Source organism: Aedes aegypti, chromosome 3, assembly GCF_002204515.2.
Source record: "Aedes aegypti strain LVP_AGWG chromosome 3, AaegL5.0 Primary Assembly, whole genome shotgun sequence".
NCBI lineage: Eukaryota > Metazoa > Arthropoda > Insecta > Diptera > Culicidae > Aedes > Aedes aegypti.
Window position 1 is genome coordinate 227,653,281 of NC_035109.1, and position 26,890 is coordinate 227,680,170.

A 26,890-nucleotide genomic window follows, 5' to 3' on the forward strand; every position below is an offset into this window, starting at 1 on the left:
TGAAAAAATCAACATTTTGTTGGCAAAAACTAAATTAGCATTGAGTGTTTCAAGTCAGCCCCACTAAAGAACATTTTAAAAATTTTACCTTATTTATGACTTTTAATATGATAAAATAATTCGATTCAATCTTCTGTCATCTCATTCTGTAGGCCATTAAAAGTCCAAAAAAAAAAAAAAAAAATTAAATTTTTAGATGACATTTAGATCATGGTTTGGTCGATTGAAGTGGAAAAGTGTAGGAAGTCACCCCGTTTGACGGTAACCTAATATTGTTTACATGGTTGATCAATGTTATCCCAAATCAGCAGAATAAAAAAAATCATCAAAAACTTTTTTTAAACATGCATAACACTTTTAGAAAACAAAATAGATTATATTGTCACGTAAGACATTTGGATATGCATATTAAATTTTAAAGAAATATCCAATGAACTGATCAATTTTACCCCGGATTAGGTACGTTACCACAGTATCAAATCCTCCATCAACTTGTTTGAAAATTCAAGGTTCAGTTACCTCACAGTTATGGATAGCACACAATTATGGATCATAGTTGGCTTGAACGGAGGATATATCATCAAATAGAGTTGCAATTACCGTAATCCGGGGTAACATTGATCAGCGGGGCAAAATTGATCGCAATGACCCTCCTCGTTTTAGTCCAGTTCAACGTTCATCGATGAAATATTTTCAGTGCATGAATGGTGATTCGCTTTCTACTATTCATGAGCTAATAAACATTAAGGTTGTTTTAGAAATTGAGTTGTGTTCAAGCGTATTTTTTTCAAATTTTTGAAACAATGATTTTCATGATTATGGATAACACGCTCAAAGAATCATGTCGCACATGAGTTCTGGAAACGATATGAGCAGAAGAAATGCAGTTATTACTAAAAATGACACCGCTGAACACGATTCCGTTGTTAAAATTATCATATATATATATATATATATATATATATATATATATATATATATATATATATATATATATATATATATATATATATATATATATATATATATATATATATATATATATATATATATATATATATATATGTGTGTGTTCAGCTAAGCATAATTCATGAATAACTATAAATAATGCGTAAATTCCTTTGGAAATTGCCTACATTTAGGCGTATTTCACATTTCAAGGTGTTTTTAATATTGAAATAACTGAAAATGTAAATGACTTGTAAGAGTTTGGCCTTCATATTCGGCTCCAGGGACCATGAGTTTAGCAAGTAATGATATTTGCAATATTACCGAACGTTGTTTTCATGGATGATCAATGTTACCCCATATCAACTAATTCAAAAAAGCACTTAAAACATTTTGGTAAACATGCTTTAAACTTTCAGATAACAAAATACAGTATATGGACACGAGCATTGGGTGCCAGTACTTGTTTCAAAAATATAAGACTTGCAACATATGCATTTTCAAATGAATTTTTTAAGACATATCCAAAAAAAAGATCAATGTTACCCCGGATTACGGTACGCAGAACATATATTATCTTTATTATCTTAGTGAACCGTAAATCTGTACGCATCGCAATCAATCATAACATGCTCTAGCATATTTTTTCCGTCCGTATGAAACAAAATGTTATCCATACGTTAAGAATCGTTGATTCATAACTGTGGGCATTGAAAACCATACAACAGTTGAGAATCAACGATAAGATGATTCCGGAAGAAATGCCAAAAAGTATGCTTTCACTAACACACCATGTGTACAACTCACAGATGAATTGCTTTTATAGTGTTCTGATCCATAATATGAGTCGATTTGATCCATAATAAGGACCCTCCCCTTCAACTGATCCACATCTGTGGGATGGAGAACGTATGAAATTTCTATCGAAATCGACACTTTTCTGTAAATAACCGCGAATCTGAATGTGTATTCTCGAAAACAACTGTATTCTGCATCGCCAGGCAGATCACCATGGTTTGTAATCAAATTTTATTCTAAAAAATGACCCTTAGTTGATCCATAACTGCGGGGTGACTGTATGTTGGAATAGTCCATTTTACGAGACATTTTTGAGCAGCTGATCGCTCATTTTATGAATGAAAATTTGACAGGAGGCGGTATCATAACGTGTGAAAGTAACAGTGTTGCTGTTTCGTAAAATGGACTATACAAAGTATACCCACTTCCGCCAAAAATATAACAATTTTCACTCCTAGTAACTTGCAAAGCAATTCACATAATCGTCATATATCAGATGACGACCAAAATAGCTACACACTCCTGGTATGACAATTTCAAACACATAGTACATAATTACCCGGCAAATCATGTGTGATTCAAATTCCAAACTCATTCAAACGTTTATTTAATGTTTTTGTCGGGCTCCGGTTTTATGTGTAGATCAAATCGATTGGTGGCCACACGCCGAAAGCAGCTATTCCTATCTGCACTTGTCTGCCGAGTCATATTAAGTTGTGTAACATTTTGGTGAGTGAACCTTTACTCGAAGGCGTGTGACCGAAAACAGCTCACGCATTGCCCCTCCCGAGCAAAACAAAAACATTGCAAACGAATACCATATTATGGTATGAACATTTAATACCAGCTTACCATAACATGGTCTTCATAACTTAGGAGTAAGAAGAAAAATACCAAAAATACTATATTTTTTATAAATGTTGCAGTTGAGTATGATATGATAAAATAATATGGTCTTCATAATCAGCCATGTATTAACATGTCAATAGTAAATCGAGGTACTACAGCTCATTGAGATTGTTATATGCTCACTATTTTCTTATGCTCGGGCTGTGAGTCGTGGGCCGGGTTTACCTGGTGCCATCTAGGGGGAAGGTGGTTGCCTGATTTAGTGCACCATTTGGTGATTTTAATTGTGTAAATGATCGCTTTATTGGTTGATTGACAATGGCACTCGCGAGGTCTTCGGCAGGTGGCGACGTGAAAAGCATTAAGGCAACGTACGTTTAATTGAGCTGCAGTTGCAGCAAACGACGTGCAGGCTCGTTGGTTTACACTCTGCAATAGTTGATTATCGAAGACACAAACCGATGAAGCGTAATGATAGATTTTCAAATGATCTTGTTCTTAGGACATTCTTCTAAAAAAGAATTTTCAGCAATGCTATTTTGCAAAAAGTGTTGAGATATTTTTTAGGCAAATCAATTGTGATTTCCTCAGATTTTCGAAAAGATACTTACCTACTCCTAAAAGGTTCTCTACAAATTAATGATTAATTAATTAATAATTAATTAATTAAGATTTTCTGAGGTCCTCAAAGAGTTTTTAGAAGTACCCATGGATTATTAGTTTCGTATATTTGTTGTGATTTATATGCTATCATTTTACAACAAAGATCTCTATGGACACCAAACCAAAATTTATTCCTCAAAAAACTTCTTAAGAACAGTACTCGACCGTTTTTGTTTACAGTGCGGCCGTTTATCTCAAAAAGCAAATGATTTAGAAACTTGGGGTCTTCAGTAAAGCTGTTCTGAAGGTGGAGCGCTATCTGATGGGTAGGGGAAAAGCACTAATTTTCGACCTACAAGAATTCTGTGCCAATTTTTAGATTTCCATATAAAGTAGGCTAAAATCGTATTAATGGGTCGAAAATTGGTACCCTTCCCCTACCTCATTTAATTCGGAATTTAACCGCTAGGTGAAACTAGATGGTATGAAACTTTTACTTTTGTTATGCAGATATCTCAGGAATCCGACCATTTAGAAAAAAAAACGGTGGCAAAGTTGTTCAGTAGCTCAAATGGCTATCATTGTCGAGCTAGTTGATTCATGAGCATGAGTTTTTGTTTTGCAGATATCTAATTTGCCTGACCTCTTAGAAAGATGACGTCTTCGGCAAAGTTGTTCAGTAGCTCAAGGGCTATCATTGGATAAACCAAATTAAAAGCTACCGAAAAGCTAAACATTACATATAATTTGCAATTGGATTAGATGGACAAATTGATGTGAAGATTTGCGAAAAAGTTACACGTCTTCTCAGTGAGAATCGAACTCACGACTCCCCGATCTCTAGTTGGGGCGCGTTAACCACTACGCCATGAGAGGACTCATGAACGCAGAAGTTAACCTGAATTCGATTTCAGCTCAATAATCACGTGGTCCTCTTTCGCAAAGTGCACCTCTTTCGGAAGAATTAGATGCCCATCCAAACACAACGCTTTCTATATATATCCAATGCCTAGCCCGAGAGCGCATTGTTTTTTAGATATAGGAATAGCACACTACACTAGCCAGCAACTGCGCTGGCTGAGGTTTCTATTGTGTGGGCTTCCAATGGGTCGCGACGTTCTCAAACGACCGGTTACGGAACATGAGTCCGTTGCTCGATAAATACTTGTTTTAATTATGAATCGTGGTTTACGGCCAACCAGCCGAGTGGAAGTTTAACAACTACCGAAAAGCTAAACATTACATATAATTTGCAATTGGATTAGATGGACAAATTGATGTGAAGATTTGCGAAAAAGTTACACGTCTTCTCAGTGAGAATCGAACTCACGACTCCCCGATCTCTAGTTGGGGCGCGTTAACCACTACGCCATGAGAGGACTCATGAACGCAGAAGTTAACCTGAATTCGATTTCAGCTCAATAATCACGTGGTCCTCTTTCGCAAAGTGCACCTCTTTCGGAAGAATTAGATGCCCATCCAAACACAACGCTTTCTATATATATCCAATGCCTAGCCCGAGAGCGCATTGTTTTTTAGATATAGGAATAGCACACTACACTAGCCAGCAACTGCGCTGGCTGAGGTTTCTATTGTGTGGGCTTCCAATGGGTCGCGACGTTCTCAAACGACCGGTTACGGAACATGAGTCCGTTGCTCGATAAATACTTGTTTTAATTATGAATCGTGGTTTACGGCCAACCAGCCGAGTGGAAGTTTAACAACTACCGAAAAGCTAAACATAACTTTTTCGCAAATCTTCACATCAATTTGTCCATCTAATCCAATTGCAAATTATATGTAATGTTTAGCTTTTCGGTAGTTGTTAAACTTCCACTCGGCTGGTTGGCCGTAAACCACGATTCATAATTAAAACAAGTATTTATCGAGCAACGGACTCATGTTCCGTAACCGGTCGTTTGAGAACGTCGCGACCCATTGGAAGCCCACACAATAGAAACCTCAGCCAGCGCAGTTGCTGGCTAGTGTAGTGTGCTATTCCTATATCTAAAAAACAATGCGCTCTCGGGCTAGGCATTGGATATATATAGAAAGCGTTGTGTTTGGATGGGCATCTAATTCTTCCGAAAGAGGTGCACTTTGCGAAAGAGGACCACGTGATTATTGAGCTGAAATCGAATTCAGGTTAACTTCTGCGTTCATGAGTCCTCTCATGGCGTAGTGGTTAACGCGCCCCAACTAGAGATCGGGGAGTCGTGAGTTCGATTCTCACTGAGAAGACGTGTAACTTTTTCGCAAATCTTCACATCAATTTGTCCATCTAATCCAATTGCAAATTATATGTAATGTTTAGCTTTTCGGTAGTTGTTAAACTTCCACTCGGCTGGTTGGCCGTAAACCACGATTCATAATTAAAACAAGTGCAAATTAAAAGGATAAACCAAGAAATTGGATTTTTGCCACCAGGTGACTCTAGTGAGCATGAAATTTTTGGTTTGCAGATATCTCAGGAGCCTGACCACTTCGAAAGATGGCGTCTTCGGCATAGTTTTCGAATAGCTCAAGGACTAGCCTTATTTGAGCTAATAAATGCGAGAGTTTTTCCATCAGGCGGCGCTAGAGAATATGAATCTTTTGTTTTAAAGATATCTCAGGATCTTGCCCATTAAGAAAAATGACGTCTTCGGCAAAGTTGCTCAGTACGTCAAGGGCTTTCATTATTTTAGCCTGTCTCGAACTTCTAAACCTAAATAAATATAGCATTTTAGCCACTTAAAAAGCTTTGGCTTCGACGTCATCTTTCTAAGTAGTCTGGCTCCTGAGATACCGTTTTAACTCATATTCCGAACACTTAAGGCCAAGAGCGATTTCAAATGCATCTGATAGGCATAAATCAACAGATATTTGTGAAAATTTTAATTTCTCCGCAAATTCTAACTGCAACCTGCTGGGTGTGTCGATAAAAATGAGCCAGTAAATCGGATGGAGTTGACAAGTATCCAGCAAGTCAGATTGCTGAATTCCAATAAAAAAAATCCAGAAGTGCTGTACATCAGCAAATTTATGTATTGATGAATAAGTTTCAGCAAACAAAATTGCTGGGATGTTGATCAAAAATTTGGTGTGTAGTGATATTGCACTGAGCAATTCGCAGACGGTGCATGAGTTTTAGCTTTTCACCATCTTCATAGTATAATTATACCTCCCCTAATATTTTTAGATTAAAACGGCGCCGGCCACGCCCTCATATTCAACGGGAATAGTAAGGTTAATAACATAGCCGTTGTTACTAGAAAAGATATCTGTAGGAATCTCCTGCAATTGTATTGTTAGTGATAGATTAGTGTATTCGATCGTAAGGATGACGGTTAATTCAATTTATTAATTTCTAGCGATTGAAAAAACTGATGATATTTGATGTCATTATCAAAGAAGACGCAGAGAGATACAACGAGTACCAAATATGAGTTTCCGGTAACGGACAGTAGATGACGTGGGCAATCCTTTCGGTTGAAGAATCCTTTCTTCGATGGCCAATTCCTCTTCGGAATGCCAGGGATGATCCGCCAATTCCTTCGCCTGAATGAATGCCTGGGGTGTCGATAGCTCAGTCTGTAAAATGGTTTCCAAATGACAGTCCTGAAAAGGACTACTGGTTGAGCTGCTTCAGTGCTAGAAATGCTTTGAATATCGGTCTTAGAACTAGACGGTTCATTCGCGTATGCTGAAACTGAAATTCTTTTTTTTTTTCGTTAAATTCGTGTTTATTTCAATGTTTGATTTGGGGGGTACAATTATTTTTACAGCTAATATGGTCGGCCAAGGGCTTTTAAATCTTGGTTTACTCAAATTTTGATGATGGTTTGCTTTGATTTTGTTAACTTGAAGTTGCTCTACAAGATGGCTCCTTTGAGCGCCGGTATTTTTAAAAATTTGATAACCTACTTAACTACTATCTACAAAAACAAAGTCAAAATTTGATAACCTAGGGGGGTGCGACTATACTGCAGACAACCTGCTGGTCTGACGTGCGGCAACGAACCCTGTACCTCTCGATAGACTCACTAAAGCGATACTCGAGAGTTTGTATCTCGGCCAGACGGTGGACCTCAGAATTTCGCATTCACCTAGGGGCGTTCAGAGCCATTCTCAGAAACTTGTTCTGAACCCTCTGGAGCTTAAGGTGATGTGTTTTAGCGCAGCTCTCCCAGACCTGCATGCCGTTCTCGATCACGAAACGAATGATTTGTTTGTAGACAGCAAGCTTGTTCTTTCGGGACAGTGTCGACCTTTGGTTTATGAGGGGATACAACATTCGCAGCATCAGGCTGCACCACGTGACCGTTTTGTCAACTTGTTGTCGAAAGATCAGCTTGCTGTCGGCCTCGTTGGACCATTCCACCGCTGTGCTCTTTAGGGTGATTTTGCAATCCTCAGCCGGAACAAGTCTGGGGGATTTGGAGTGGAGGAAGTGCTCTGGTCACTCTTCCGCTGGAGGTGTCATCTGCGAACAGAGACAGCGCGCCGTTTTCTGCGCGCATAACGGAGGTGAACAGAGCAGGAGCCCGAGGATACTGCCCGGGGGAACGCCTGCGATGATGTCGTGTGCATCGGAAATTGCTCCGTTTAGTGAGACCCGGAATGACAGATAGTTTATGCACTGTGTTCACCAGGTAGCTGGGAAGATTATATTGTTGAAGCTTGAACACCAGGCCATCATCCCAGACGTTGTCGAATGCTTTTTTGACATTGAGCAGAGCCATGCCATGGATAAGGACTTGTTCCGTTTGAGGATGTTGGTGACTCGGGACAGTTGGTGCACGGTTGAACGACCGCGTCGAAAACCAAACTGTTCCTCGAGCAGGATGTTGTTTTGCTCAACAGAAGCAAGAATTCGGCGATAAACTGCCCTTTCGAAAAGCTTTGATATCGCTGAGGAATGGAATTCAAGAATGGGTGCATTATATATAATGGATGTGTTCTTCTTTGTACTACTCGGTGAATGGTGATTGGAAAACGGCTCCAACCAATCCGCGCAGGACAGTTGGCGATGCATCGGGTGGCATGATGATGGAGAGCTCAAGCTGTTGCGTGAAGTAGTGTGTGTGAGGTTCATGTAGGAAAGGGTGATTGTTAGTGGTGGTAGCCGAAACACTCGCGGCGACTCGAAGTTATTTTGGTGGTCGTTATATGAATGGGAAAAGGTGGGAAAGGGATTACATAGACATCATCAACAAGAGGGTGTAAACGACGACTGCATAAATCAGGGTTGAAACGTTGCACACCGTTCGCGTTGTGCGCGAACAATAAGCAAGGTACGGGCCTTGGATTGAACCCACGACCACCAGCTCGGGACTACCAACATCGGAAACCTTGTTAAACTCATTAAATGAAAACACCGGCTTGGAACTTTTAGAAAACGCATCAGAACTCTTCGAAAGCACCAAGGTGTATAACATCTTTTTTATCATTTGCAATAAAAGTTTTTTTTTAAAGCTTGGGTGTTTCTGTTTAAATACAACTTGTGAAAATATACTTTCATAGCTGCACTGAGCAGCGAGTTAATTTGCTACAAACTGACTTGTGAAATTGCCTCACGATAAATCGACTTTTTTTTGTCATTGGTGTTTGTAATGCAAAAAATCGCGCTTGGAATCATTCGCAAAGCAATTCTAATCGCAGAATTTTATTTGATGAGTGGTCGTCAGGATATTTTTCAATATCCTGATAGCCCTACTTGATTTTTTTTCTTCTATAAATCCTTCTTCCATCGATGTGGTCTTAATCGACTTTGGGTCAATTAGTTTTATTCACGCTGATTTTGATTCTGATCACAAAAATAAAAAATAAAATAAATTTCAAATATTCAGTGAAGCGATTCGCAATCCTATCAGCTCCGCATTCAATTTAACGAGTTAACTGGAATACATATGAAACAAACATTGATAGTAATCTTGATGTTAACATTTCTTTGCAAACAATCACGTCAAGTTTACAATGCTTTTGAAACTTTGAAAAATTCCATTTTTGAAGCAAGGGGCAATAACAAAATGAGAAGTAAAATTCTAATCCGTGATTATAGACGGTGATCTTAAACTCTCGATACATATTTAAAATATGAGCAGAAGGCAATTCCAACGTATTCGCGATTCTGCTATGAAAATAATATGGCAGGATATGCAAAAAGAAATAAGAAAATGATATTCAGAATTAGGAAACAAAAAAAAATGTAAATAAAATTTCTCGTTTGGACCCTAGCGCTGAGCAAAGGGCAAAGGAAGTTATCAAACATTTTGAAAATACAAACCTCAGGAGCCAATACCAGCATTGAAAGAGGAGAAAATATCACTAACTAATTGTTAAAAAGTTCAAAAACTTGCTATGCAGTTTGAGAACACGCTCAATTTTAATTAAGGACTTACTAAGACAGTAGAAAATCAAATAACTCAGGACTTCGAAAACATTCTCAATCACTGACTGATTTAGAAGAATTGAGAACTTTTGTTAAAAAATTCAAAAATATGAAAGCCCCTGGCGATGATGGGGTTTATATCCTCATCAAAGAACTTCCATAGAGCAGCGTATCATTCTTGGTTAACAAATGTTTTCAGTTGGCCTATTTTCCTGTTCTATGGAAAAATACCAAAGTTGTCCCATTTTAAAAACCAGACAAAAATCCTGGCGAAGCTTCTAGCTATCGTCCAACCAGTTTGCTTTCGTCCATCAGTAAACTTATTAAAAAGGTCATTTTGAACAGAATGATGGCCCATATAAAAGAAAATTCAACTTTCGGATTCCGACATGGACATTCGACCACTCACCAATGTGTAACAAATTTGATACGTTCCAACAAATCTGAAAGCTATTCTACGGGTCTTGCTCTTCTAGACATAGAAAAGGATTCAAATGTGTTTGGCCTGAACACTTGATTGCAAAATTAGAAAACTTTTATTTCCCAACATAACTAGAAAGTTAACTGTCAAATCATGTTAATTATCAGAACTCCAGATCTGACAGACCTACTGTAAGAGCTGGTGTTCCTCAAGGCAACAGTTTGGGACCAATATTATACAATATTTTCACATCTGACTTACCTGAGTAACCTCAAGGATGTCAAAAATCTTTGTTTGCGGATGACACAGAACTCTCCACCAAAGGATGATGCCTGCGTGTCATCTGTAGTAGATTGCAAAAAAGTTTGGATGTTTTTTCTTCATACTTGCAAAAATGGAAGATTTCTCATAATGCTTCCAAAACTCAACTAATAATATTTCCACATAAACCAAAAGCTCTTTATTTGAAACCTTCAAGTAGACATGTTGTCACGATGAGAGGGGTTCCAATAAATTGGTCAGATGAAGTTAGGCATCTAGGACTCATGCCAGATAAAAATTTAACCAAAAAAAAATCACACATCAAAATGTCGAATAAAATTATCGATAATTTTAGACAAAAATCGTAGCAAACATCTATTACCACAAATGGTCGGTGTTAAGACAGACTGAACTAAGTGCTTTAGAAGGTTTCAAGAAAACTTACTATAGAGATTCCAAACACCCAGATATTCGCAGTTTTTGTTGTTATAATAGAGCTTATCTATTTGATTATACATTAGTTTAAAAATAGCCAAAAAAATCAAACTTGTTGGAGTTCGTAACGCATCAAGAACGCCAAAAAATTATGTAGTCTGGTCTGTCTGCAACTGACCAATTAATACGTAAGTTTTTTTTTTCTTTTATAAGCAGATAAACTCAACTCACCTGTAAAAAATCTGAACTGCAATGGCAAATGACATGTAATATTTTGTGAATAGAAAGTTAATAAAAGCTAAATTTAGTTTTACCAAATTAGGATGATAGCGCTATCGAACATAGAACACCTAGATTTATGTACCTTAGAGAATAATGTTATGTGTGAAATGAAAAAAAATGCACTTCATCGTTGCAGTGGCTGTAGCATCTAATATGTAGCTGTTCTGTGCATTTCCATAGTGGTAACACCGTAACTTCAATGAAGGTAGTGTGTGTTGAGTGTAGTTCTGTAGTACTAGATGACAAAGTTAAGAACACTTTTCTACACACCAATAAGCAGTCTCACCTGAGGACTTCCTAATTTGCATTCCAAAAGCACAGGATTTATGACGCAGAGTTTACAAACGATGAATGACAATGACGGGTATCGTGGAAATGTAGGCCCATGTCGCATATGTAGACACTTGCTCGTATAGTGTCGTGGGTGCAACGCATCGATCTAAACCTGCATAGCTTTACTACGGTCAACTATTTCTCGCTCACCTCCATCCATCGCACCTTTAGTATGCAACGCCGTACTCGATGCAGTAATAGGTTCGCGAATTGGTAGAATTGAATTTTAATATTTAATTGAACCGTACCTGTAGTACAATCAGTTATTATTTACACTCGATTACAGCCGGTCGCGTCGTGGAGAGCAGTTCTAGGGCTCCCGGCATCGCAGACGGAGATGATAGAGGTGCTGTTATGCAGTTCTAGTTCTAGCGTTCTAGTTGTGAGTGAGGTACAAAGCTGGGGGACGCTGCGCTGCTGTTTTACAAAGTGCTATTAGATAGTTCCGTACTCTCCGGTGTCAAATGCGTGCGGTAAGCGATTCGTTGCGTCTGTGATATGAAATTGAAAGTAAACATTGTGCAATTTTGTTTGTGGCTTCCGGTACGGCATCAGCCAGCATAGAAGCTCGCTGCATTTAGGAACAGTTTGATTCCGGTGTCATCTGATTGGATATTTGGCGGTGTTTGATGTGCAATGCTTGTTGGTTGGTGGTTGATTAATAGAAACTGCATCAATTATTTAATTTCCAATCGATTATCGGTGTTTCCTGGACATTAATTGAATTAGTGATTTACATTACCTAACTGATTGTTGCAATGTGATTTTGCATCAGCAATATATTGACATATACAAATGGTAATTTGTGTAAATGTATTGTGTCGAAAGAAACCAATGAGGGAAATATTGATTAGATTAGAAAAGGTTTTGAACTGATCTGAAGAGAAAAATGCTTGTAGTTTGCTTCTTTAAATATCAGAGTGGAAATAACAGCTTAAACATTGGATATTTATGATGAAATGATAAAAAAACAACTAGTTATATAAAAAACGAGTGCTAAAAAATCTAGTTTTGCATCAAGTTGCATTTACGAAAAAAAAGTGCTGTTACGAAAAAAAAACCGTTTTAGGCAGATTATGTTAATGCCACCCACACGTTTTAAGAAGAGCCACGTACGCATTTATCCATGAGAAGTTTAGAATTTAGGGATTTAAGGTATAATGGACAGTGTGCATTGGACACATTAAGTAAATACTTATTTTATAGTCATACAATGATAAAATTTTTAAGTAACCCCCGACTAGTTGCATGTTTATAGTTAGTACAACGTGCTTCATTCATTCACAGTGATAAAAATATTATCATATGTCAGACAAAGGAGATAAAAAATGGGATGAAAGCAGGTAAAAAGGTATAGGGGCAAAATGAACTCTTTGTTGGAATAGAGTGATTACAATACAGGTATGTTCCGTTTTTGTCACGCTCCGATTTTGTCACGTTCCGGTTTCTTTAACAAATTATTCCGTTTTTATTAACACACAAAAGTTGAAATTTTTTATTTTTCTAAATAGGGTAGGTGTACCAATTATGGATACAACAGGTCAATTTAACAGTTTAAGTACTAAATTGACTTAAAGCTTGCAAACATTTATTTGGAAAAGCGTTGTTTTTGTACCAATTATGGCAATAGTGTTCCTAGCATTCGACATAAAAGTGTACCAATTATTGACTATCGAACATTTGCATGAAATGGACTCAAATGTCATCCATAGGGAATGATATTATTCATTTATTTGGTTTTAAATCAATTAGCTTGATGAAAGCTTGCCAACAATATTTCGCTAATTCACTCGGTTCATGGTCACTTCTCTCCATCCTCGACTGCGACGCACGCTCTCCAGGTCCTGGTGCACCTGGTCAATTCACCTAGCTCGCTGCGCCCCACGCCTTCTTGTTCCAATCGAATCCGTAGCGAACACCGCCTTTACAGGACTGTTGTCCGGCATTCTTGCAACATGCCCTGCCCAGCGTATCCTTCCAACTTTAGCTACCTTCAGAATACTGGGTTCGCCGTAGAGTTGAGCGAGCTCTTGTGTCATCCTTCGCCGCCACACGCCGTTCTCCTGCACGCCGCCGAAGATCGTCCTAAACACTCGGCGTTCGAAAACCCAAATAGCTTGCAAGTCCTCCCCGAGCATAGTCCACGTCTCATGTCCGTAAAGGACTACCGGTCTTATGAGCGTTTTGTACACAGGGTTGGGAAAAAATCTGAAATTCACTCTACAATAGTCAAACAAAGCCAATCACAGTCAGCGAAGCCAGTGAAACTCACGCCCATCGCTTCTGTAGGCAAAAAGCCTTGAAAATTGCAAAACACCCGTTGCTAAGGGCTACCCAAAATTACTGTAGAAAAATGTTCTATTTCCCGCTGCATTTCCCGCATTGAGAGCCATCAATGACACTACTGATTTGGAGAAATTCATGTACCCAATATAGGCTACTTGATGAGATTCACGATTTTAAACTACTGTAGTGAGAGAGCAACAAGCCTACTACTATTACCATTCCCAGCACTGTTTGTACATCGTGCATTTAGTCGCGCTCAGTTCCGTCAACCAGCATGTACTTTGTTTTCGACGCATTCACCATTATCCCGACTTTAAGGTGGGTGAATAAAACTGCCACTGTTTCAAATTTTCCCCCAATAATATCCATGTCGTTCGCGAAGCAAACAAATTATTCGGATCTCGTGAAAATCGTGCCTCCGGCTCTCCATATGACACCTTCAAGCGCAATATTGAACAACAGACACGAAAATCCATCGCCCTGTCGAAGTCCCCGCCGAGACTCAAACAAACTAGAGTATTCGCCCGAGATCTTCACGCAGTTTTGCACACTTTTCATCGTTGCTAATCAATTTTGTGAGCTCCCCGGGAAAGCTGTTCTCGTCTATGATCTTCCATAGCTCTATACGGTCAATACTGTCGTATGCCGCCCTGAAATCGATGAACAAATGGTGCGTAGGGACCTGGTACTCACGGCATTTCTGGAGGATTTGCCGCACGGAAAAGATCTGGTCCGTTGTCGAGCCGCCGTAGATGAAACCTGCTAGATAACTTCCCACGAACTCGTTTGCTATAGGTGATAGACGACGGAAGAGAATCTGGGATAGCACTTTGTAGGCGGCGTTTAGGATAGTGATTGCACGATAATTTTCACACTCCAGTTAGTCACCCTTTCTGTATATAGGGCATATAACGCCTTGCTTCCACTCCTCCGGTAGCTGTTCCATTTCCAAGATTCTGACTATCAGCCGATGCAGACAAGCGGTCAACCTGTCCGGGCCCACCCAAGCAACACAGTTTGTTTCAACTCAAGAATAAACATAGCTATCTCTTGAAACTATTCAGGGTTGAAAAACGTTAATAATATGACATATAATTGCATTGCGCAAAAAGCGCAAGAGGCGGAGCCTGTTTGCAACATATTAATGTTACACGGTGTGCCAGAAACCGTTATTTACGCAAAAAAATGTGCAAGCATTTGGCACCTGCGAAAGATATAGTATTCATCGTTATTAATTTGAAAACTAGCCAGGTAACCATCAGCTTTGCATTAAGAATTCAAAACATATTATATCTAGGCATCTTATATATTTGCCATTATTTCTATGAAGTTTAAATAAGAGCTTATAGATGGCTTTGCTATAAAGTACATACCGTAATTTCTGGTGAAATTGATCACTTTTCACTGTTTTCCATGTCTGTTTTCTATGATGTTGCTAATTCCAAACAACTTAATGCAGGAAAACAAGTACGACGGTGAGCCTCATTGGCTTATATACTGCAATTTACATACAGTTGTTATTTTAGTGCTGAAAATCGACTCTAAAATAAAAAATCAAGGAATTCAATTTCGGGGTGAAATTGATCACCTGTCAAAACAATTATTGTTAGTTTTGAAAACAACTTTACTTATTTAATTTGCCAAATTCTAAGCAATGCAACATTTATGGAAATAATAAACAATTAATTTTCAACAATATCGCAGGAAACGCCTAAATGTAGGCAATTTCCGAAGGAATCTTCTGATATCTATAAAAAAAATCAATTATTACAACAAAATGAACAAATTGGTACGAATTTTGATGATAAAATTCGTTTTGAGGATATATTTCAAGCATCCTTACAAATTTTCAAGTTGACACCATGTCCAAATCCTTGTTTAAAACTTTAAGTTTATTGATGTCTGCCAATACCACAAAGAACACGATTATGGAATTTTCTATTATTTTCATAGAAATAAACATTCCTTAAACAAAAAAACTTCACAACATGCAATTCGATAATAGTTAAGACAAACAATGTTCATTTACTATAGGTTGCATTGATTTCTATGCTCTCATTCATTTATTTAGTTAACATCTACACAGATAACACTGAATCAATAATTTTACACCACAATACTCGGTTCGTGGCCGCATCTCTCCATCCTCGGTTCTGCGCCACGCTCGCCAAATCTATATGCACTTGATCCGCCAACCTAGCTCGCTGCGCTCCACGCCTTCTTGTACCAACCGGATCCGAAGCGAATACCATCTTTGCAGGGTTGCTGTCCGGCATTCTTGCAACATGCCCTGCCCATCGTATCCTTCCAGCTTTGGCCACCTTCTGGATACTGGGTTTGCCGTAGAGTTGGGCGAGCTCGTGGTTCATCCTTCGCCGCCACACACCGTTCTCCTGCACACCGCCGAAGATCGTCCTAAGCACCCAACGTTCGAAGACTCCAAGTGCTTGCAGGTCCTCCTCGAGCATCGTCCACGTTTCATGCCCGTAGAGTACTAACGGCCTTATGAGCGTTTTGTACATGGTACATTTGGTGCGGGCGTGAATCTTTTTTGACCGCAGCTTCTTCTGGAGGCCATAGTAGGCCCGACTTCCACTGATGATGCGCCTCCGTATTTCACGGCTAACGTTATTGTCAGCCGTCAGCAAGGATCCAAGGTAGACGAACTCGTCGACCACCTCGAACGTATCCCCGTCTATCGTAACACTGCTACCTAGGCGAGCCCTGTCGCGCTCGGCCCCACCAGCTAGCATGTACTTTGTCTTGGCCGCATTCACCACCAGTCCAACTTTTGCTGCCTCGCGTTTCAGGCGGGTGTACAGGTCTGCCACCTTTTCAAATGTTCGGCTGACGATGTCCTTATCATCCGCGAAGCAAACAAATTGACTGGATCTCGTAAAAATCGTACCCCGGCTGTTAAGCCCGGCTCTCCGCATAACACCTTCTAGCGCAATATTGAACAACAGGCACGAAGGTCCATCACCTTTTCGTAGTCCCCGGTGGGATCCAAACGAACTGGAGTGTTCGCCTGAAACCTTCACACAATTTTGCACACCTTCCATCGTCGCTCTTATCAGTCTCGTAAGCTTCCCGGGAAAGCTGTTCTCTATGCTCTATAAGAGGGAAATAAAATCTTGTGACACGGTGATCAATTTCACCCGAATTTACGGTAATTTACAAATGAAAATATTTATAGGACTGACACTCGTCATTCAATAGATTTAGTTGACTTCACACACTAGTTGACTAGCATTTTCAAAGTTAGTTCGAGAAAAAATTTATCAAAAGACAACATAACTAGAGTACTTTGATGTTTTGGAAAAGCGAATTTTGAATATTGTTAATCAGCACGTTCAATGTTTTACCAACCCAAAAAATTCTTGTTAATATGTTAATCAATGTGATTAGAGAGCGTGATTGACCGCCCGCAATAACAAAGAAGTAACAAGACCAACTGTACTTGCACAAGGAACCGACGGATGCTACTTAGGATTTGTTGCTCCACCCTCAGTGTGTAAGTAATGGAATTCTCATTCCCTGTACGGAGCAATATCGACGCCGGCTGCGTCCAAATACAAGTCAATTCGGGTTATCGAATATATGTATTACGTGTTACCATCTCTGAGGAAGCCGTTGGGGTCCTCCGCACTTCCACGAGAACTCATTGGGAGTTTGGAAAATGGAATGGAATTCGTCTTGGTAAACAAAACGCATAATTACATCATCAGATCATCGTATCATATACACTGGTTACACTTCTCTCCAAACATAATAAAGTCAACAAAATAATATATTAAATAAAATAAGAAGTGATTCTTTCAAATGTACAAAACTTGACTGACTCAATATGCCGACATATGTGATGATCCAATGACAAAAATAAACGTTATTGTTCGAATTATAGGATTTAATAGCAAAAATCATTGGAAAACTGGCATTTCTTATAACTTTACCTAAATTTCATATATGTCCACTAATAAATTGTCCAAATGTATTTCCCTACATCTGAACATCATAATAAAGCATTTCAGTAATCAAATAGAGCTTCTAAATTTAGTTTTGAACGTTTTTTTTATTCTCTATTTACTTAACTTATTGAGCTCTTATTCGCCAGCTTGGGCATCACCAGAGCGAATTCAAATTAGACAGTTGTTCTTTTTTGTCTGCTTTATCGATTAAATTTATTTGTGAATGTTTCCAGAGAAAGTCCAGAAAGATGTTCATTACTCCTTGACGTTGGTCGATCGTCATGTTATCCTGGTACATTAGATTATGTTCGCTCAGAAGAGGGTCAGTTGTCAGTCCGCTTCCAGACGGCCATGGTGTTGGACGGGTGGAGCTCGTGTAGTTTTCAAGCGGACTGACGAAGAGTTTTTTGTTGGGAGGCTGGGAATCAAACCCCTGACGATCCGCTTATGAAGCGAACGTGTAGCCAACTACGCCACGTGTCCCCTTCTAGTTTTGAACGTTGTGCGTAAGAATTTCGGTAGGTGTACGAATATGTAATTGGGTGAATTTTAGACATCAATTCAATACTTTTCTATTAATCCAAAGATGAATTTAAATGGAAACATTGTGTGATTGGCAAACAATAGATAACACCTGTTACCTTCAATGTGGATAAAGTATTTGTAGCTCAATACTTCATTTAATAGTTTTTTACTAACTTGATGTGGAAAAAGTATCCTGTACGAATATGAAATTGGGCCACTGTAGGACCAGCAATGTGGTAAGTTTGGCAGGGCGTTTTGTTTACACATATGGGAATGGGTTGTTTGCGTGAATGGACTAGTTTCTATCAGCACCTCTTATGTTGTCAGATAACGAAATGTTTTATAGCTCACGCGTATCATAAATAGAGGATACGTGCGATCTGGTCCGTAGCTGATTTTTTGTACATGCTGTTTATTAGATTTAGAAACAGGTTTGGTCCCTGAATTTAACTTGGATTGAAACACAATCCCAACAGGTCTCAATCTTTTTTTCTGGCTTTACGTCCCAACTGGAACAAAGCTTGCTTATTTTAGTAGTGTTCTTATGAGCACTTCCACAGTCAATAGCTTTCTTCGCCAATTGATCTATTTTTCTTTCGTTAATCATGTGGCAAGCAAAACCTAACTCTATGCCCCGGTAAACGAGGAAATTTTCAACCACGTTTACCGCTACGGCTATACTGCCCATAACTGCATATTTGTAACATGCGACAAAAGTAGGCATTGAGTAAATGGGATACGAAGTTTGCATTTTATTGCAGTATGGGAGGGAACTGATATTTCAAAAAATCACTAAGAATTCAACAGTGCTTATTTGAGGCTGAAATTTTGTACAACTCATATCGCTTATTGGGTGAAGAGTCAGAAAAAAATTCTGATAGAAATTTCGTTGCCACTGCATTATGAGGCTCATGTATAATCTCAATGTGACTGTTATGCGGTTACAATTGCCAATGTGACAAAACAACTTGGTATTTTTTTCGAATTTTCTAGAACAATCTCACAGTGTTTAGTAAGTGGATCGAAAGTATTTGTTATTTCATGACTCTCCCCGGTATTAACTCGAAATTGTCAAAAATGTCGAATGTGACTGTTATGCAGTTATGGGCAGTATATGGGTCACTATCATAGCTAATTGCCACTGATGTATGGACTTTTTTTTAATTCTTTGTCAGTATCATTCCAAACATTACATTCATTTCTTATTTCTAGGTGTTCTGTGTTAGACAACACTATCATCATAATTTGGTATAACAAAATTAAGCTTTTTTTTACATTTTGTTAACAACAAATTACATTTCATTTGCCGTAGCAGTTGAGAATTTTTACATATCTATGGATTTTTAGATAAACTACTGCATGTGCAGGGTTGATTGGTGCTAGGATTGGGTTGTTTAGGAGAGATCTCCCATCTAATCATCGTGTGATATATTGATGTTTTTCTTCTTCTTTCTGACGGTACGTCCCAACTGGGACAGAGCCTGCTACTCAGCATAGTGTTCTCATGAGAATTTCCATAGTTATTTACTGAGAGCTTTTTTTACCGATTGCTTGTGTCCATCGTGTGGCAAGATAGGAAGACACTTTATGCCCAGGTAAGTTTAGACAATGTCCAACCCGAAAAGATTCTCAACCGGTGGAATTCGAACCCACGAGTGATCGATGAAAATTTCGTCAGTGTTACGTTTGTTTGTCTGTGTCTATATGATTTCATATGATACTGTTTCTAATATGTAAGCGCTCAAACTTTAAATATTTTTTTTTTATTTTCGGACTTTTTTCAAACTCCCCCCTCACGCTAAATCACCGTTCTTCATATTTATTACAGCATTTATTTCATAGGCACAAACTAAGAACTGTACTGGAAAACTGTATTCCAGAAGTTTCAACTCCAAGCATGAATAAAAAAAAATCGTTGAGACGCACCAACACATGACAAAGAAAATCATTTATTTTTTTGAGAACGAAATAGTTACAGCCCTTCAAAGTGTTCTGATCACATAGAAAGGTTAATTTGTGAGGGTTGTAGCAATGTAGCATATATCGAAGGATCAGAGGAGATGTTTTCGAATGTTTGATCCATTAATTTTGAGTTCTGCAGATCCAACCGAGGCATGTGTTCAACACGGTGTTCGATCAGAGCCCTTTAGGCTTTCAGTCGATGGATTCCGGTTTGATGTATTAATGTATTTTTGGCTTTTTATATTCTTTGTTAAGATCTCTTTCTCTCTCACTTTGGGATTGAGCGTATCGATATCTGCCCAAAATGACTGGTTCATGTCAGGAGGCGGAAGTTGTGGAGCATTTTGTTATTTATTTGTGTTGAGCATTTATTTTTTATTGTTCGAAGAAATATGTGTTGGCTAAATGTTGGACGCTGCTTCTATTTTCTGACCAATTGTGTGGAATAAGTTAAAAGTAAGAAGTCTAGCTGATGAAATTGGCTTGTCATACCAGTTAGTGTTCAGTGCGTTGTTGAATGTTCTTATTACAAGTTACGAGAAGAGGTAACTTTCCATTCTTGTCAATTTCGAAAGAGAACAATTGTACCGGTTGAATATTTCGACGGTCGATTTTATCTAGTTTTATGACGAATACGGTCATCATTCTACGGTTATTTTCCTATAAAATCCAGTGGAATGTTTGCTGTTGAGCAGCCCATAAGATGAGGCGTTTCAAGGATACACAGGTAATCAATACGCATTCAAATTAGCCTTCGATCTTTTAATTGCATATCATACGCTTTAATATAGCAAATTAACCTTAATTAGCAAAAGCACTGCTGTTGAAATGTTTTCAACTGTTATTCAGCATTTTCAATGCACATTGTTTTGGTTTCCGAACATACTACCACACAACTGCTAACAGAGGCGAATATTTTCGTTAAGGTGCGCCAGGTTGTTAACTTATTGTTTCTTTAGTTGAATTTTTTTTACCGATTGACTCATTAGAAAATTTCACTATGATACCTTGCCATTTCATCTAACCCCAGCCGTTTCAACTTGCCCCAGTGTACCTTATACACTGTAACCTCAATTTACGTACTAGATAAGGAGTTCGTAAATTGAGTTGGTTCGATAAACGAGGGAGCTTATACAGGATTTTACGTTTTGGAATCTACTTGTAAGAAATTAATACTTATTATTTCGAGTTTGTTTTTCAGCAGCCTTCACATATTATTGATTTATTTGGTGCTTATTCAGGCTGTAATGTGTGTAAGTTATAGTTTTCGTCATACATAAAAAATACAACAAAATATTTAGCATCCATTAGTTCAGTCCGGTGCTTAGTTTCATAGTAGATAAACTTCAAATTGAATGAGCTTTGGTTAAATTGTTATTCATCCTGTAGTATTTTAGTTGATGCTTAGGAATATTTATATTAATTTCAATATATTTATTCCAATAAATTTGTTTAAAATCCCAGACAGAAAAATAATTTACGTAAAAAGTTGTTTATTTGTATAAAATTCCATCTAACACGCACTGCACGATAAATGATATCGGTTTTGGTCATAATGTGAAATGTAGCAATAATGGATTATACACCGTAAAAAATGGCTAATCAGCATGAGATATTTTGAGTTAAGTAGAACATTAATATGATAGAACTATTTTTATTAATTTGTCCGAATTGATTCGAAAGAAATTAAGAAAGACGTGTATTTTTAACTTAGTTAAGATGAACTGAGCTTGATTGGCCGCCCGTGGTTCTATTCCAGTATGATCAGCTGCATCTATACAAGGAACCAACCAGATGACTGGTTGGGACTAACAGACACCCTCAGTGTATAAGTAATGCTGATCTTCTTATTTTAGGCAACAATGCTGACCAATCAGGGGAAGGGGGAGTAATTGGTGATGCATTTAAAACTGACACACAGTCAACCAGATATACCCTTGCATCTACGCCAGTTCATGCGAGAAGGTATAGGGGCAAGGTTTTTATGGCAGAGAGGCTTGCTTTTTGATTAGCAGACTGCCTATGTATCGAGTGTTAGAAAGACGTGCTGTAACGATGGAAGAATGGAACCGTAGGAAATGATTTCTTGTCCGTCTCTGGTTGTAGCGATTGCTATGAGCCAATAATAGATGTAGTAGATCAATAATTGAACCCTCTCACGTATCGCTCTCTGCAACTATCATAACATACAGCACATTTTGAGAGACTGTTTATCGTATACTGCTACAACTTTGATCAGATTGGGGGGATAGCAGTGCATGATAAAACCCCTCTAAACAAGCTCCAAACCTGGGGGACACTATTGCTATTGTAAGTTCAGGGACTGTTTATCGTGCTATGAAAACACCTACCCCCGAAGATAAACAAGCGAGAAAAATGGATCTTATCATCGCTCTCTGTTTGGGGCTCTCGTTCACTGCTCCTGTTTAGCAGATTTGTTACAAATTGCGAAACACTGTCGATCGTGGTCCGCAACAGATGGAATATTTTCCCTCGCTTGCTTAAAGCATTCATACATAGTAAATTGCGTCACTTTTTGAATAATTTTTGCTTATAAGATTATTCATAGTAATTTGTCAAAACAGTTTAAGGGTACAATCATAGGATTTTCCTCAGGAAAACCTTTTGAGTTTCTCCAAAGAATTTTGCAGAATGCCCCCGTTATTTGAATCTGTGTAGTTAGAAAAAAAATACCAGATTCCCTCCAAATATTCAAACGAGAATGCTGCCGAAGATGCATCAGAAATTGTATATTATCCTCCTTTCGGGTTTTACTATCAATTACTTTTCAACGCCTCTAAGAACATCACAATTTCGTCCGCAAAAATTCGAAGAAAATTTCTCAGAACATTGATCCTGCAGGGGTGGGCGATGAGGGCAGGATCAATCGTGTTGCGCTGTTAAACAAAAGTTTTTGAAGTATATTGTTATAGCTTCAAATTGAAAAATCCAAACATTTTTTAAATAAAAAAAAATTGGTTTGTTAGAAAATTTATGAAAAAATTCTTCTCAGACCTTTTTAAAGGTTTAACAAATAATTAAACCCAGTTTCACAATTTACCGACAAAAATTTGAAAATATAATATTTTCGTTTGAAAATTCATGTTCTTGGGCTGTTTTTGACATATAATTAAGTCAATATATTTTTTAAATAAGAAATATCTCTATGAATTCTTAACCAATTTGTATGATCCTTTTTTCAGAGCAGTTCCTTATTACATGGCATTGTTTTGCCCATATTTTACTTTTGCGATAAGTTGACGTAAAACAAAATGACCGCCTAAGACATTTTATATGGAAAATGTCGGTCCCCCTTAAGAACAATGGAATATCTTTAAAACTAGATCACCAGTCATCAATATCGACACGGATCATCAAACTAGAAGAGTTTTTTTTGGGAACTTGCGAAAAAATGGTTTTGCGAAACAAAAAATTGCTTCTTGCGGTAAAAAAATGAAGCTGCCGGTAGAGGGGTTAAAACCCAGTCTACATTTTGGTTGGTATAACTTTTATTATACATCATTCTATTTTTTTTTTTGTTTTTTTTTTGCAAGGGGGAAATCTGCAAAGGTAAGAAGGTAACTCAGGGAATGCGGGGATGACGCACCAACGACGACCCGCTAAAACCAGCATATGCACTGTACTTGAGCAATTCTTTTGGAATTGCTCAAGTGGTGAACAGTGCATCGGCAATACCCTTGGAATCAGACCCTTATCTCCCCAGAACCACCTTACGGTATTTTTTCGGGGAGGGGCCTGTGCATATAGCACAACACGTGTAGCAGAAGTAGCCTAGGCAAACTGCTTTTCTTATGACACAGAAGTGGTAGCCATTAGACCACCAACCCCGTCATCATTTCTCTGTAGTTTTAACTTATGTAATCCTAATTTGGCTAAAGTATCCCTTAACCCCAGGCAGATTAATATTTTACCGCAATAGCAATATTCAAACCTAGATAACTTTTTTGTTTCTTGATATTTTTGCACCATTTTTTCATAAGATCTCAAAAAGCTCTTTTTGTTTTGAAATCTGTGTCAATATTGTGGTTGGACCAATTCATTGGTTAACTGGACCCTGAGATATTCCAAAATTCCTGGAGGGACCGATGCGTAGCTAGAACCCACGTAAATACCTCAGGCTACAGAATTTTTATCGTATTCGGATGTTAACTCTTCAAAACTATATATTCATGAGAGTATGTTGTGAAAAATTTGCAGCTGTCTTTGAGTTATGAGCATTCATATGTATAGTACCACGCTGACCAAAAAAAAGAACCTAAAAAAACTTAAAAAAAACATCGTATCGTATAAATTGACGCTTATATTGAGCTGTTCGGTAATCCAATCCGCATGTGGGTGCGAGTTATGAAAAGGGTCTGCGTAGTCTTAAAATCCCAGCCGAGCACGTGGATTTTTTTTTTTCATAATTTCACCCAAAATTTATCCATGCTTACCATACGTAATGAGTAAATTTTATCGTATCGTAATTTTCAGATTTTTCCTAGAATACCTAACTGATTTGTATGATTTTTCAGAGTAGCTCCTTATCATCTAGTTTTGCGTAGCCCACATTTTATTTTTTGATAAATTGACGTAAAGCGAAATGGCCACCAAATACATTTTATTTGAAAAATGTCGGTCCCCCAAGGAACATCGGAATATCTTTAAAAGCAGAAAACCAATTACCGATATGAACATAGATTCTTAAACAAGGAAAGTGTTTTTGAGATCTTGTGAAAAAATATTGCAAAAATATTGAGAAACAAAATAGTTATCAAAGTTATTTTTTGCGGTAAAAAATGAAGCTGCCAGTAGTGGGGTTAATTGGCCACTCTCATAAAAACTCAATGTGATTGGCCAATTAAGAAACCGAAATTGAAATGTGTCCAAAATTGGTTCTAGTGGCCTAGGTGCAGAGCTACTTTGACACTTCCATGAATGACTTTGATATAGGCGGTTCTTTACGGCTGATTTGTCTGAAACTTTGCAATAAGAAGCACTTTAATACGACGTATATTGTGGCCAAGTATAAGCACAGTGCCTAAAAACACCACTAACGAAGTGAATCAAAAGTGCCAAGAATAGGATCTGGCTCCCAGTATTGAGCAATGTGATTTCCATTGTTAAAATATCCAGATATCCAGAATGTCCGTGTGATAAAATCACATTTTGCGTTATGCGATGCTTATGCTGTAAAGTTTCCCGTATAGGATTGCGTGGAAATGCCTTATACGTGCAAAAGTGGAGATGATATGCCTACATATTTTATATAATGAAATAATATATGTAATGCGAGTTTATAGAATTGAATGTTAATTAATCTGCAACCTCATATTACTTAATTTACCAAAACAAAATTAAATTAACAGCTACTACTGAATAAATTGGTTCATTCTGTACATGTATATGGGACAAAACAAAACGTACGTAGCAACTCAGAAAATAACCTGTTATGCGTTAAAACTCGTCTATAAACCGATTTGATTAACCGTGTAGTGCATTCTTCTTTTTTCTGGCGTTACGTCCCCACTGGAACAGAGCCTGCTTCTCAGCTTAGTGTTCTTATGAGCACTTCCACAGTTATTAACTGAGAGCTTACTATGCCAATGACCATTTTTGCATGTGTATATCGTGTGGAAAGCACGAAGATACTCTATGCCCTGGGAAGTCGAGAAAATTTCCTACCCGAAAAGATCCTCGACCGGTGGGATTTGAACCCACGACCCTCAGCTGGGTCATGCTGAATAGCTGCGCGTTTACCGCTACGGCTATCTGGGCCCCTAACCGTGTAGTGCATATGGGATGAAATTTGTACAACTGAGCGACTTTTAACGATAATACTTGGCGTTTTCTCTTGTCTGGGAAAGATGCTCAGTTCCGATATTGTTTTATACATAATATAGATTAATGATGATGATTAAGTTCTACCATCTATTGTAGCAAGGCATCTGCCTATAGCACTGGAATAATCTGAAAAGCGATTTGATCAAGATTGTACTGTTGTTTGTGAGCAGTCAGTCTCCTGTATGAAAGGCCAAAAATGGATGTGTGGACCCGCAAGCAGAGATACTTGCACGAAACCCGCGTCAGGGGAAAAGAATCTCCTTCCAGAAGAAAGTTTTCACGAACAGCTGTAAAATTAAGCCCTCGATTGACGGAATACTCCCTATAGATGGGGTCTAAGAGCCCGCCCTCAATCCACGAAATGTTAACAGCAGGGAGGAGGCAGTCCCAAGCTTCCTGCCCAAATCGCTTCATTCGGGTGCCCTGGCGGTCCCTCCCAACCCATTCATATGTGATGTTTTAAAAATATATGAGTAAGGGCCGATTTCTTCACCTTCGCTTAGTTCGTAAACCACGTTTACCCATACGATTAAACCAGGTTTAAGGTCTAAGCGGTGGTGAAGAAACCGCTTATTAGTATGATATAAATTAGATCAATCTCACCAAATTGTTGAAACCAGAAGCACATTTTTGACTTTTGATAAACTGCATAGTGGTACTCTCCGATGTCCACAGGGTTTGATTTTTCTTATGGTATCCCATTAACAATACGGTAAAAAAATGTATCGTTTGCGCAGCACTGGTTGAGAATCAATTATGATGATTGGCATCAACACATTTGATAACGGTATTCTCAACCAGGGACGAAAAAAATCATGCTCACTATACTCAATAAACCGACATTTATGACACCATCAAAGTAACCGCACTACCACCAATATGATTGTACCAATGAATATGCCACAAAAGTAGATTGGCAACACAAACAACGATGCCCGTATGTCGTTGGTGTTTTTGATTATCACAAGCAGAAGAGTGTCAGTTTTAGAAAATTGATTATCA

At 38.2% G+C, this 26,890-nt stretch overlaps 1 protein-coding gene across 1 annotated transcript in view; it reads left to right on the forward strand.

The window, feature by feature from the left end:
* Positions 1-11,420: 11,420 nt before the first annotated feature.
* LOC5567308 (phospholipase B1, membrane-associated) overlaps positions 11,421-26,890 on the forward strand; it is a 47,911-nt gene continuing 32,441 nt past the window's right edge. Inside the window, exons 1-2 of the mRNA XM_001651693.2 lie at positions 11,421-11,516; positions 11,590-11,776. Of these exons, the coding sequence (XP_001651743.2) occupies positions 11,768-11,776 (9 nt within the window). The 5' untranslated portion in view covers positions 11,421-11,516; positions 11,590-11,767. The remainder of the gene's footprint in view (positions 11,517-11,589; positions 11,777-26,890) is intronic.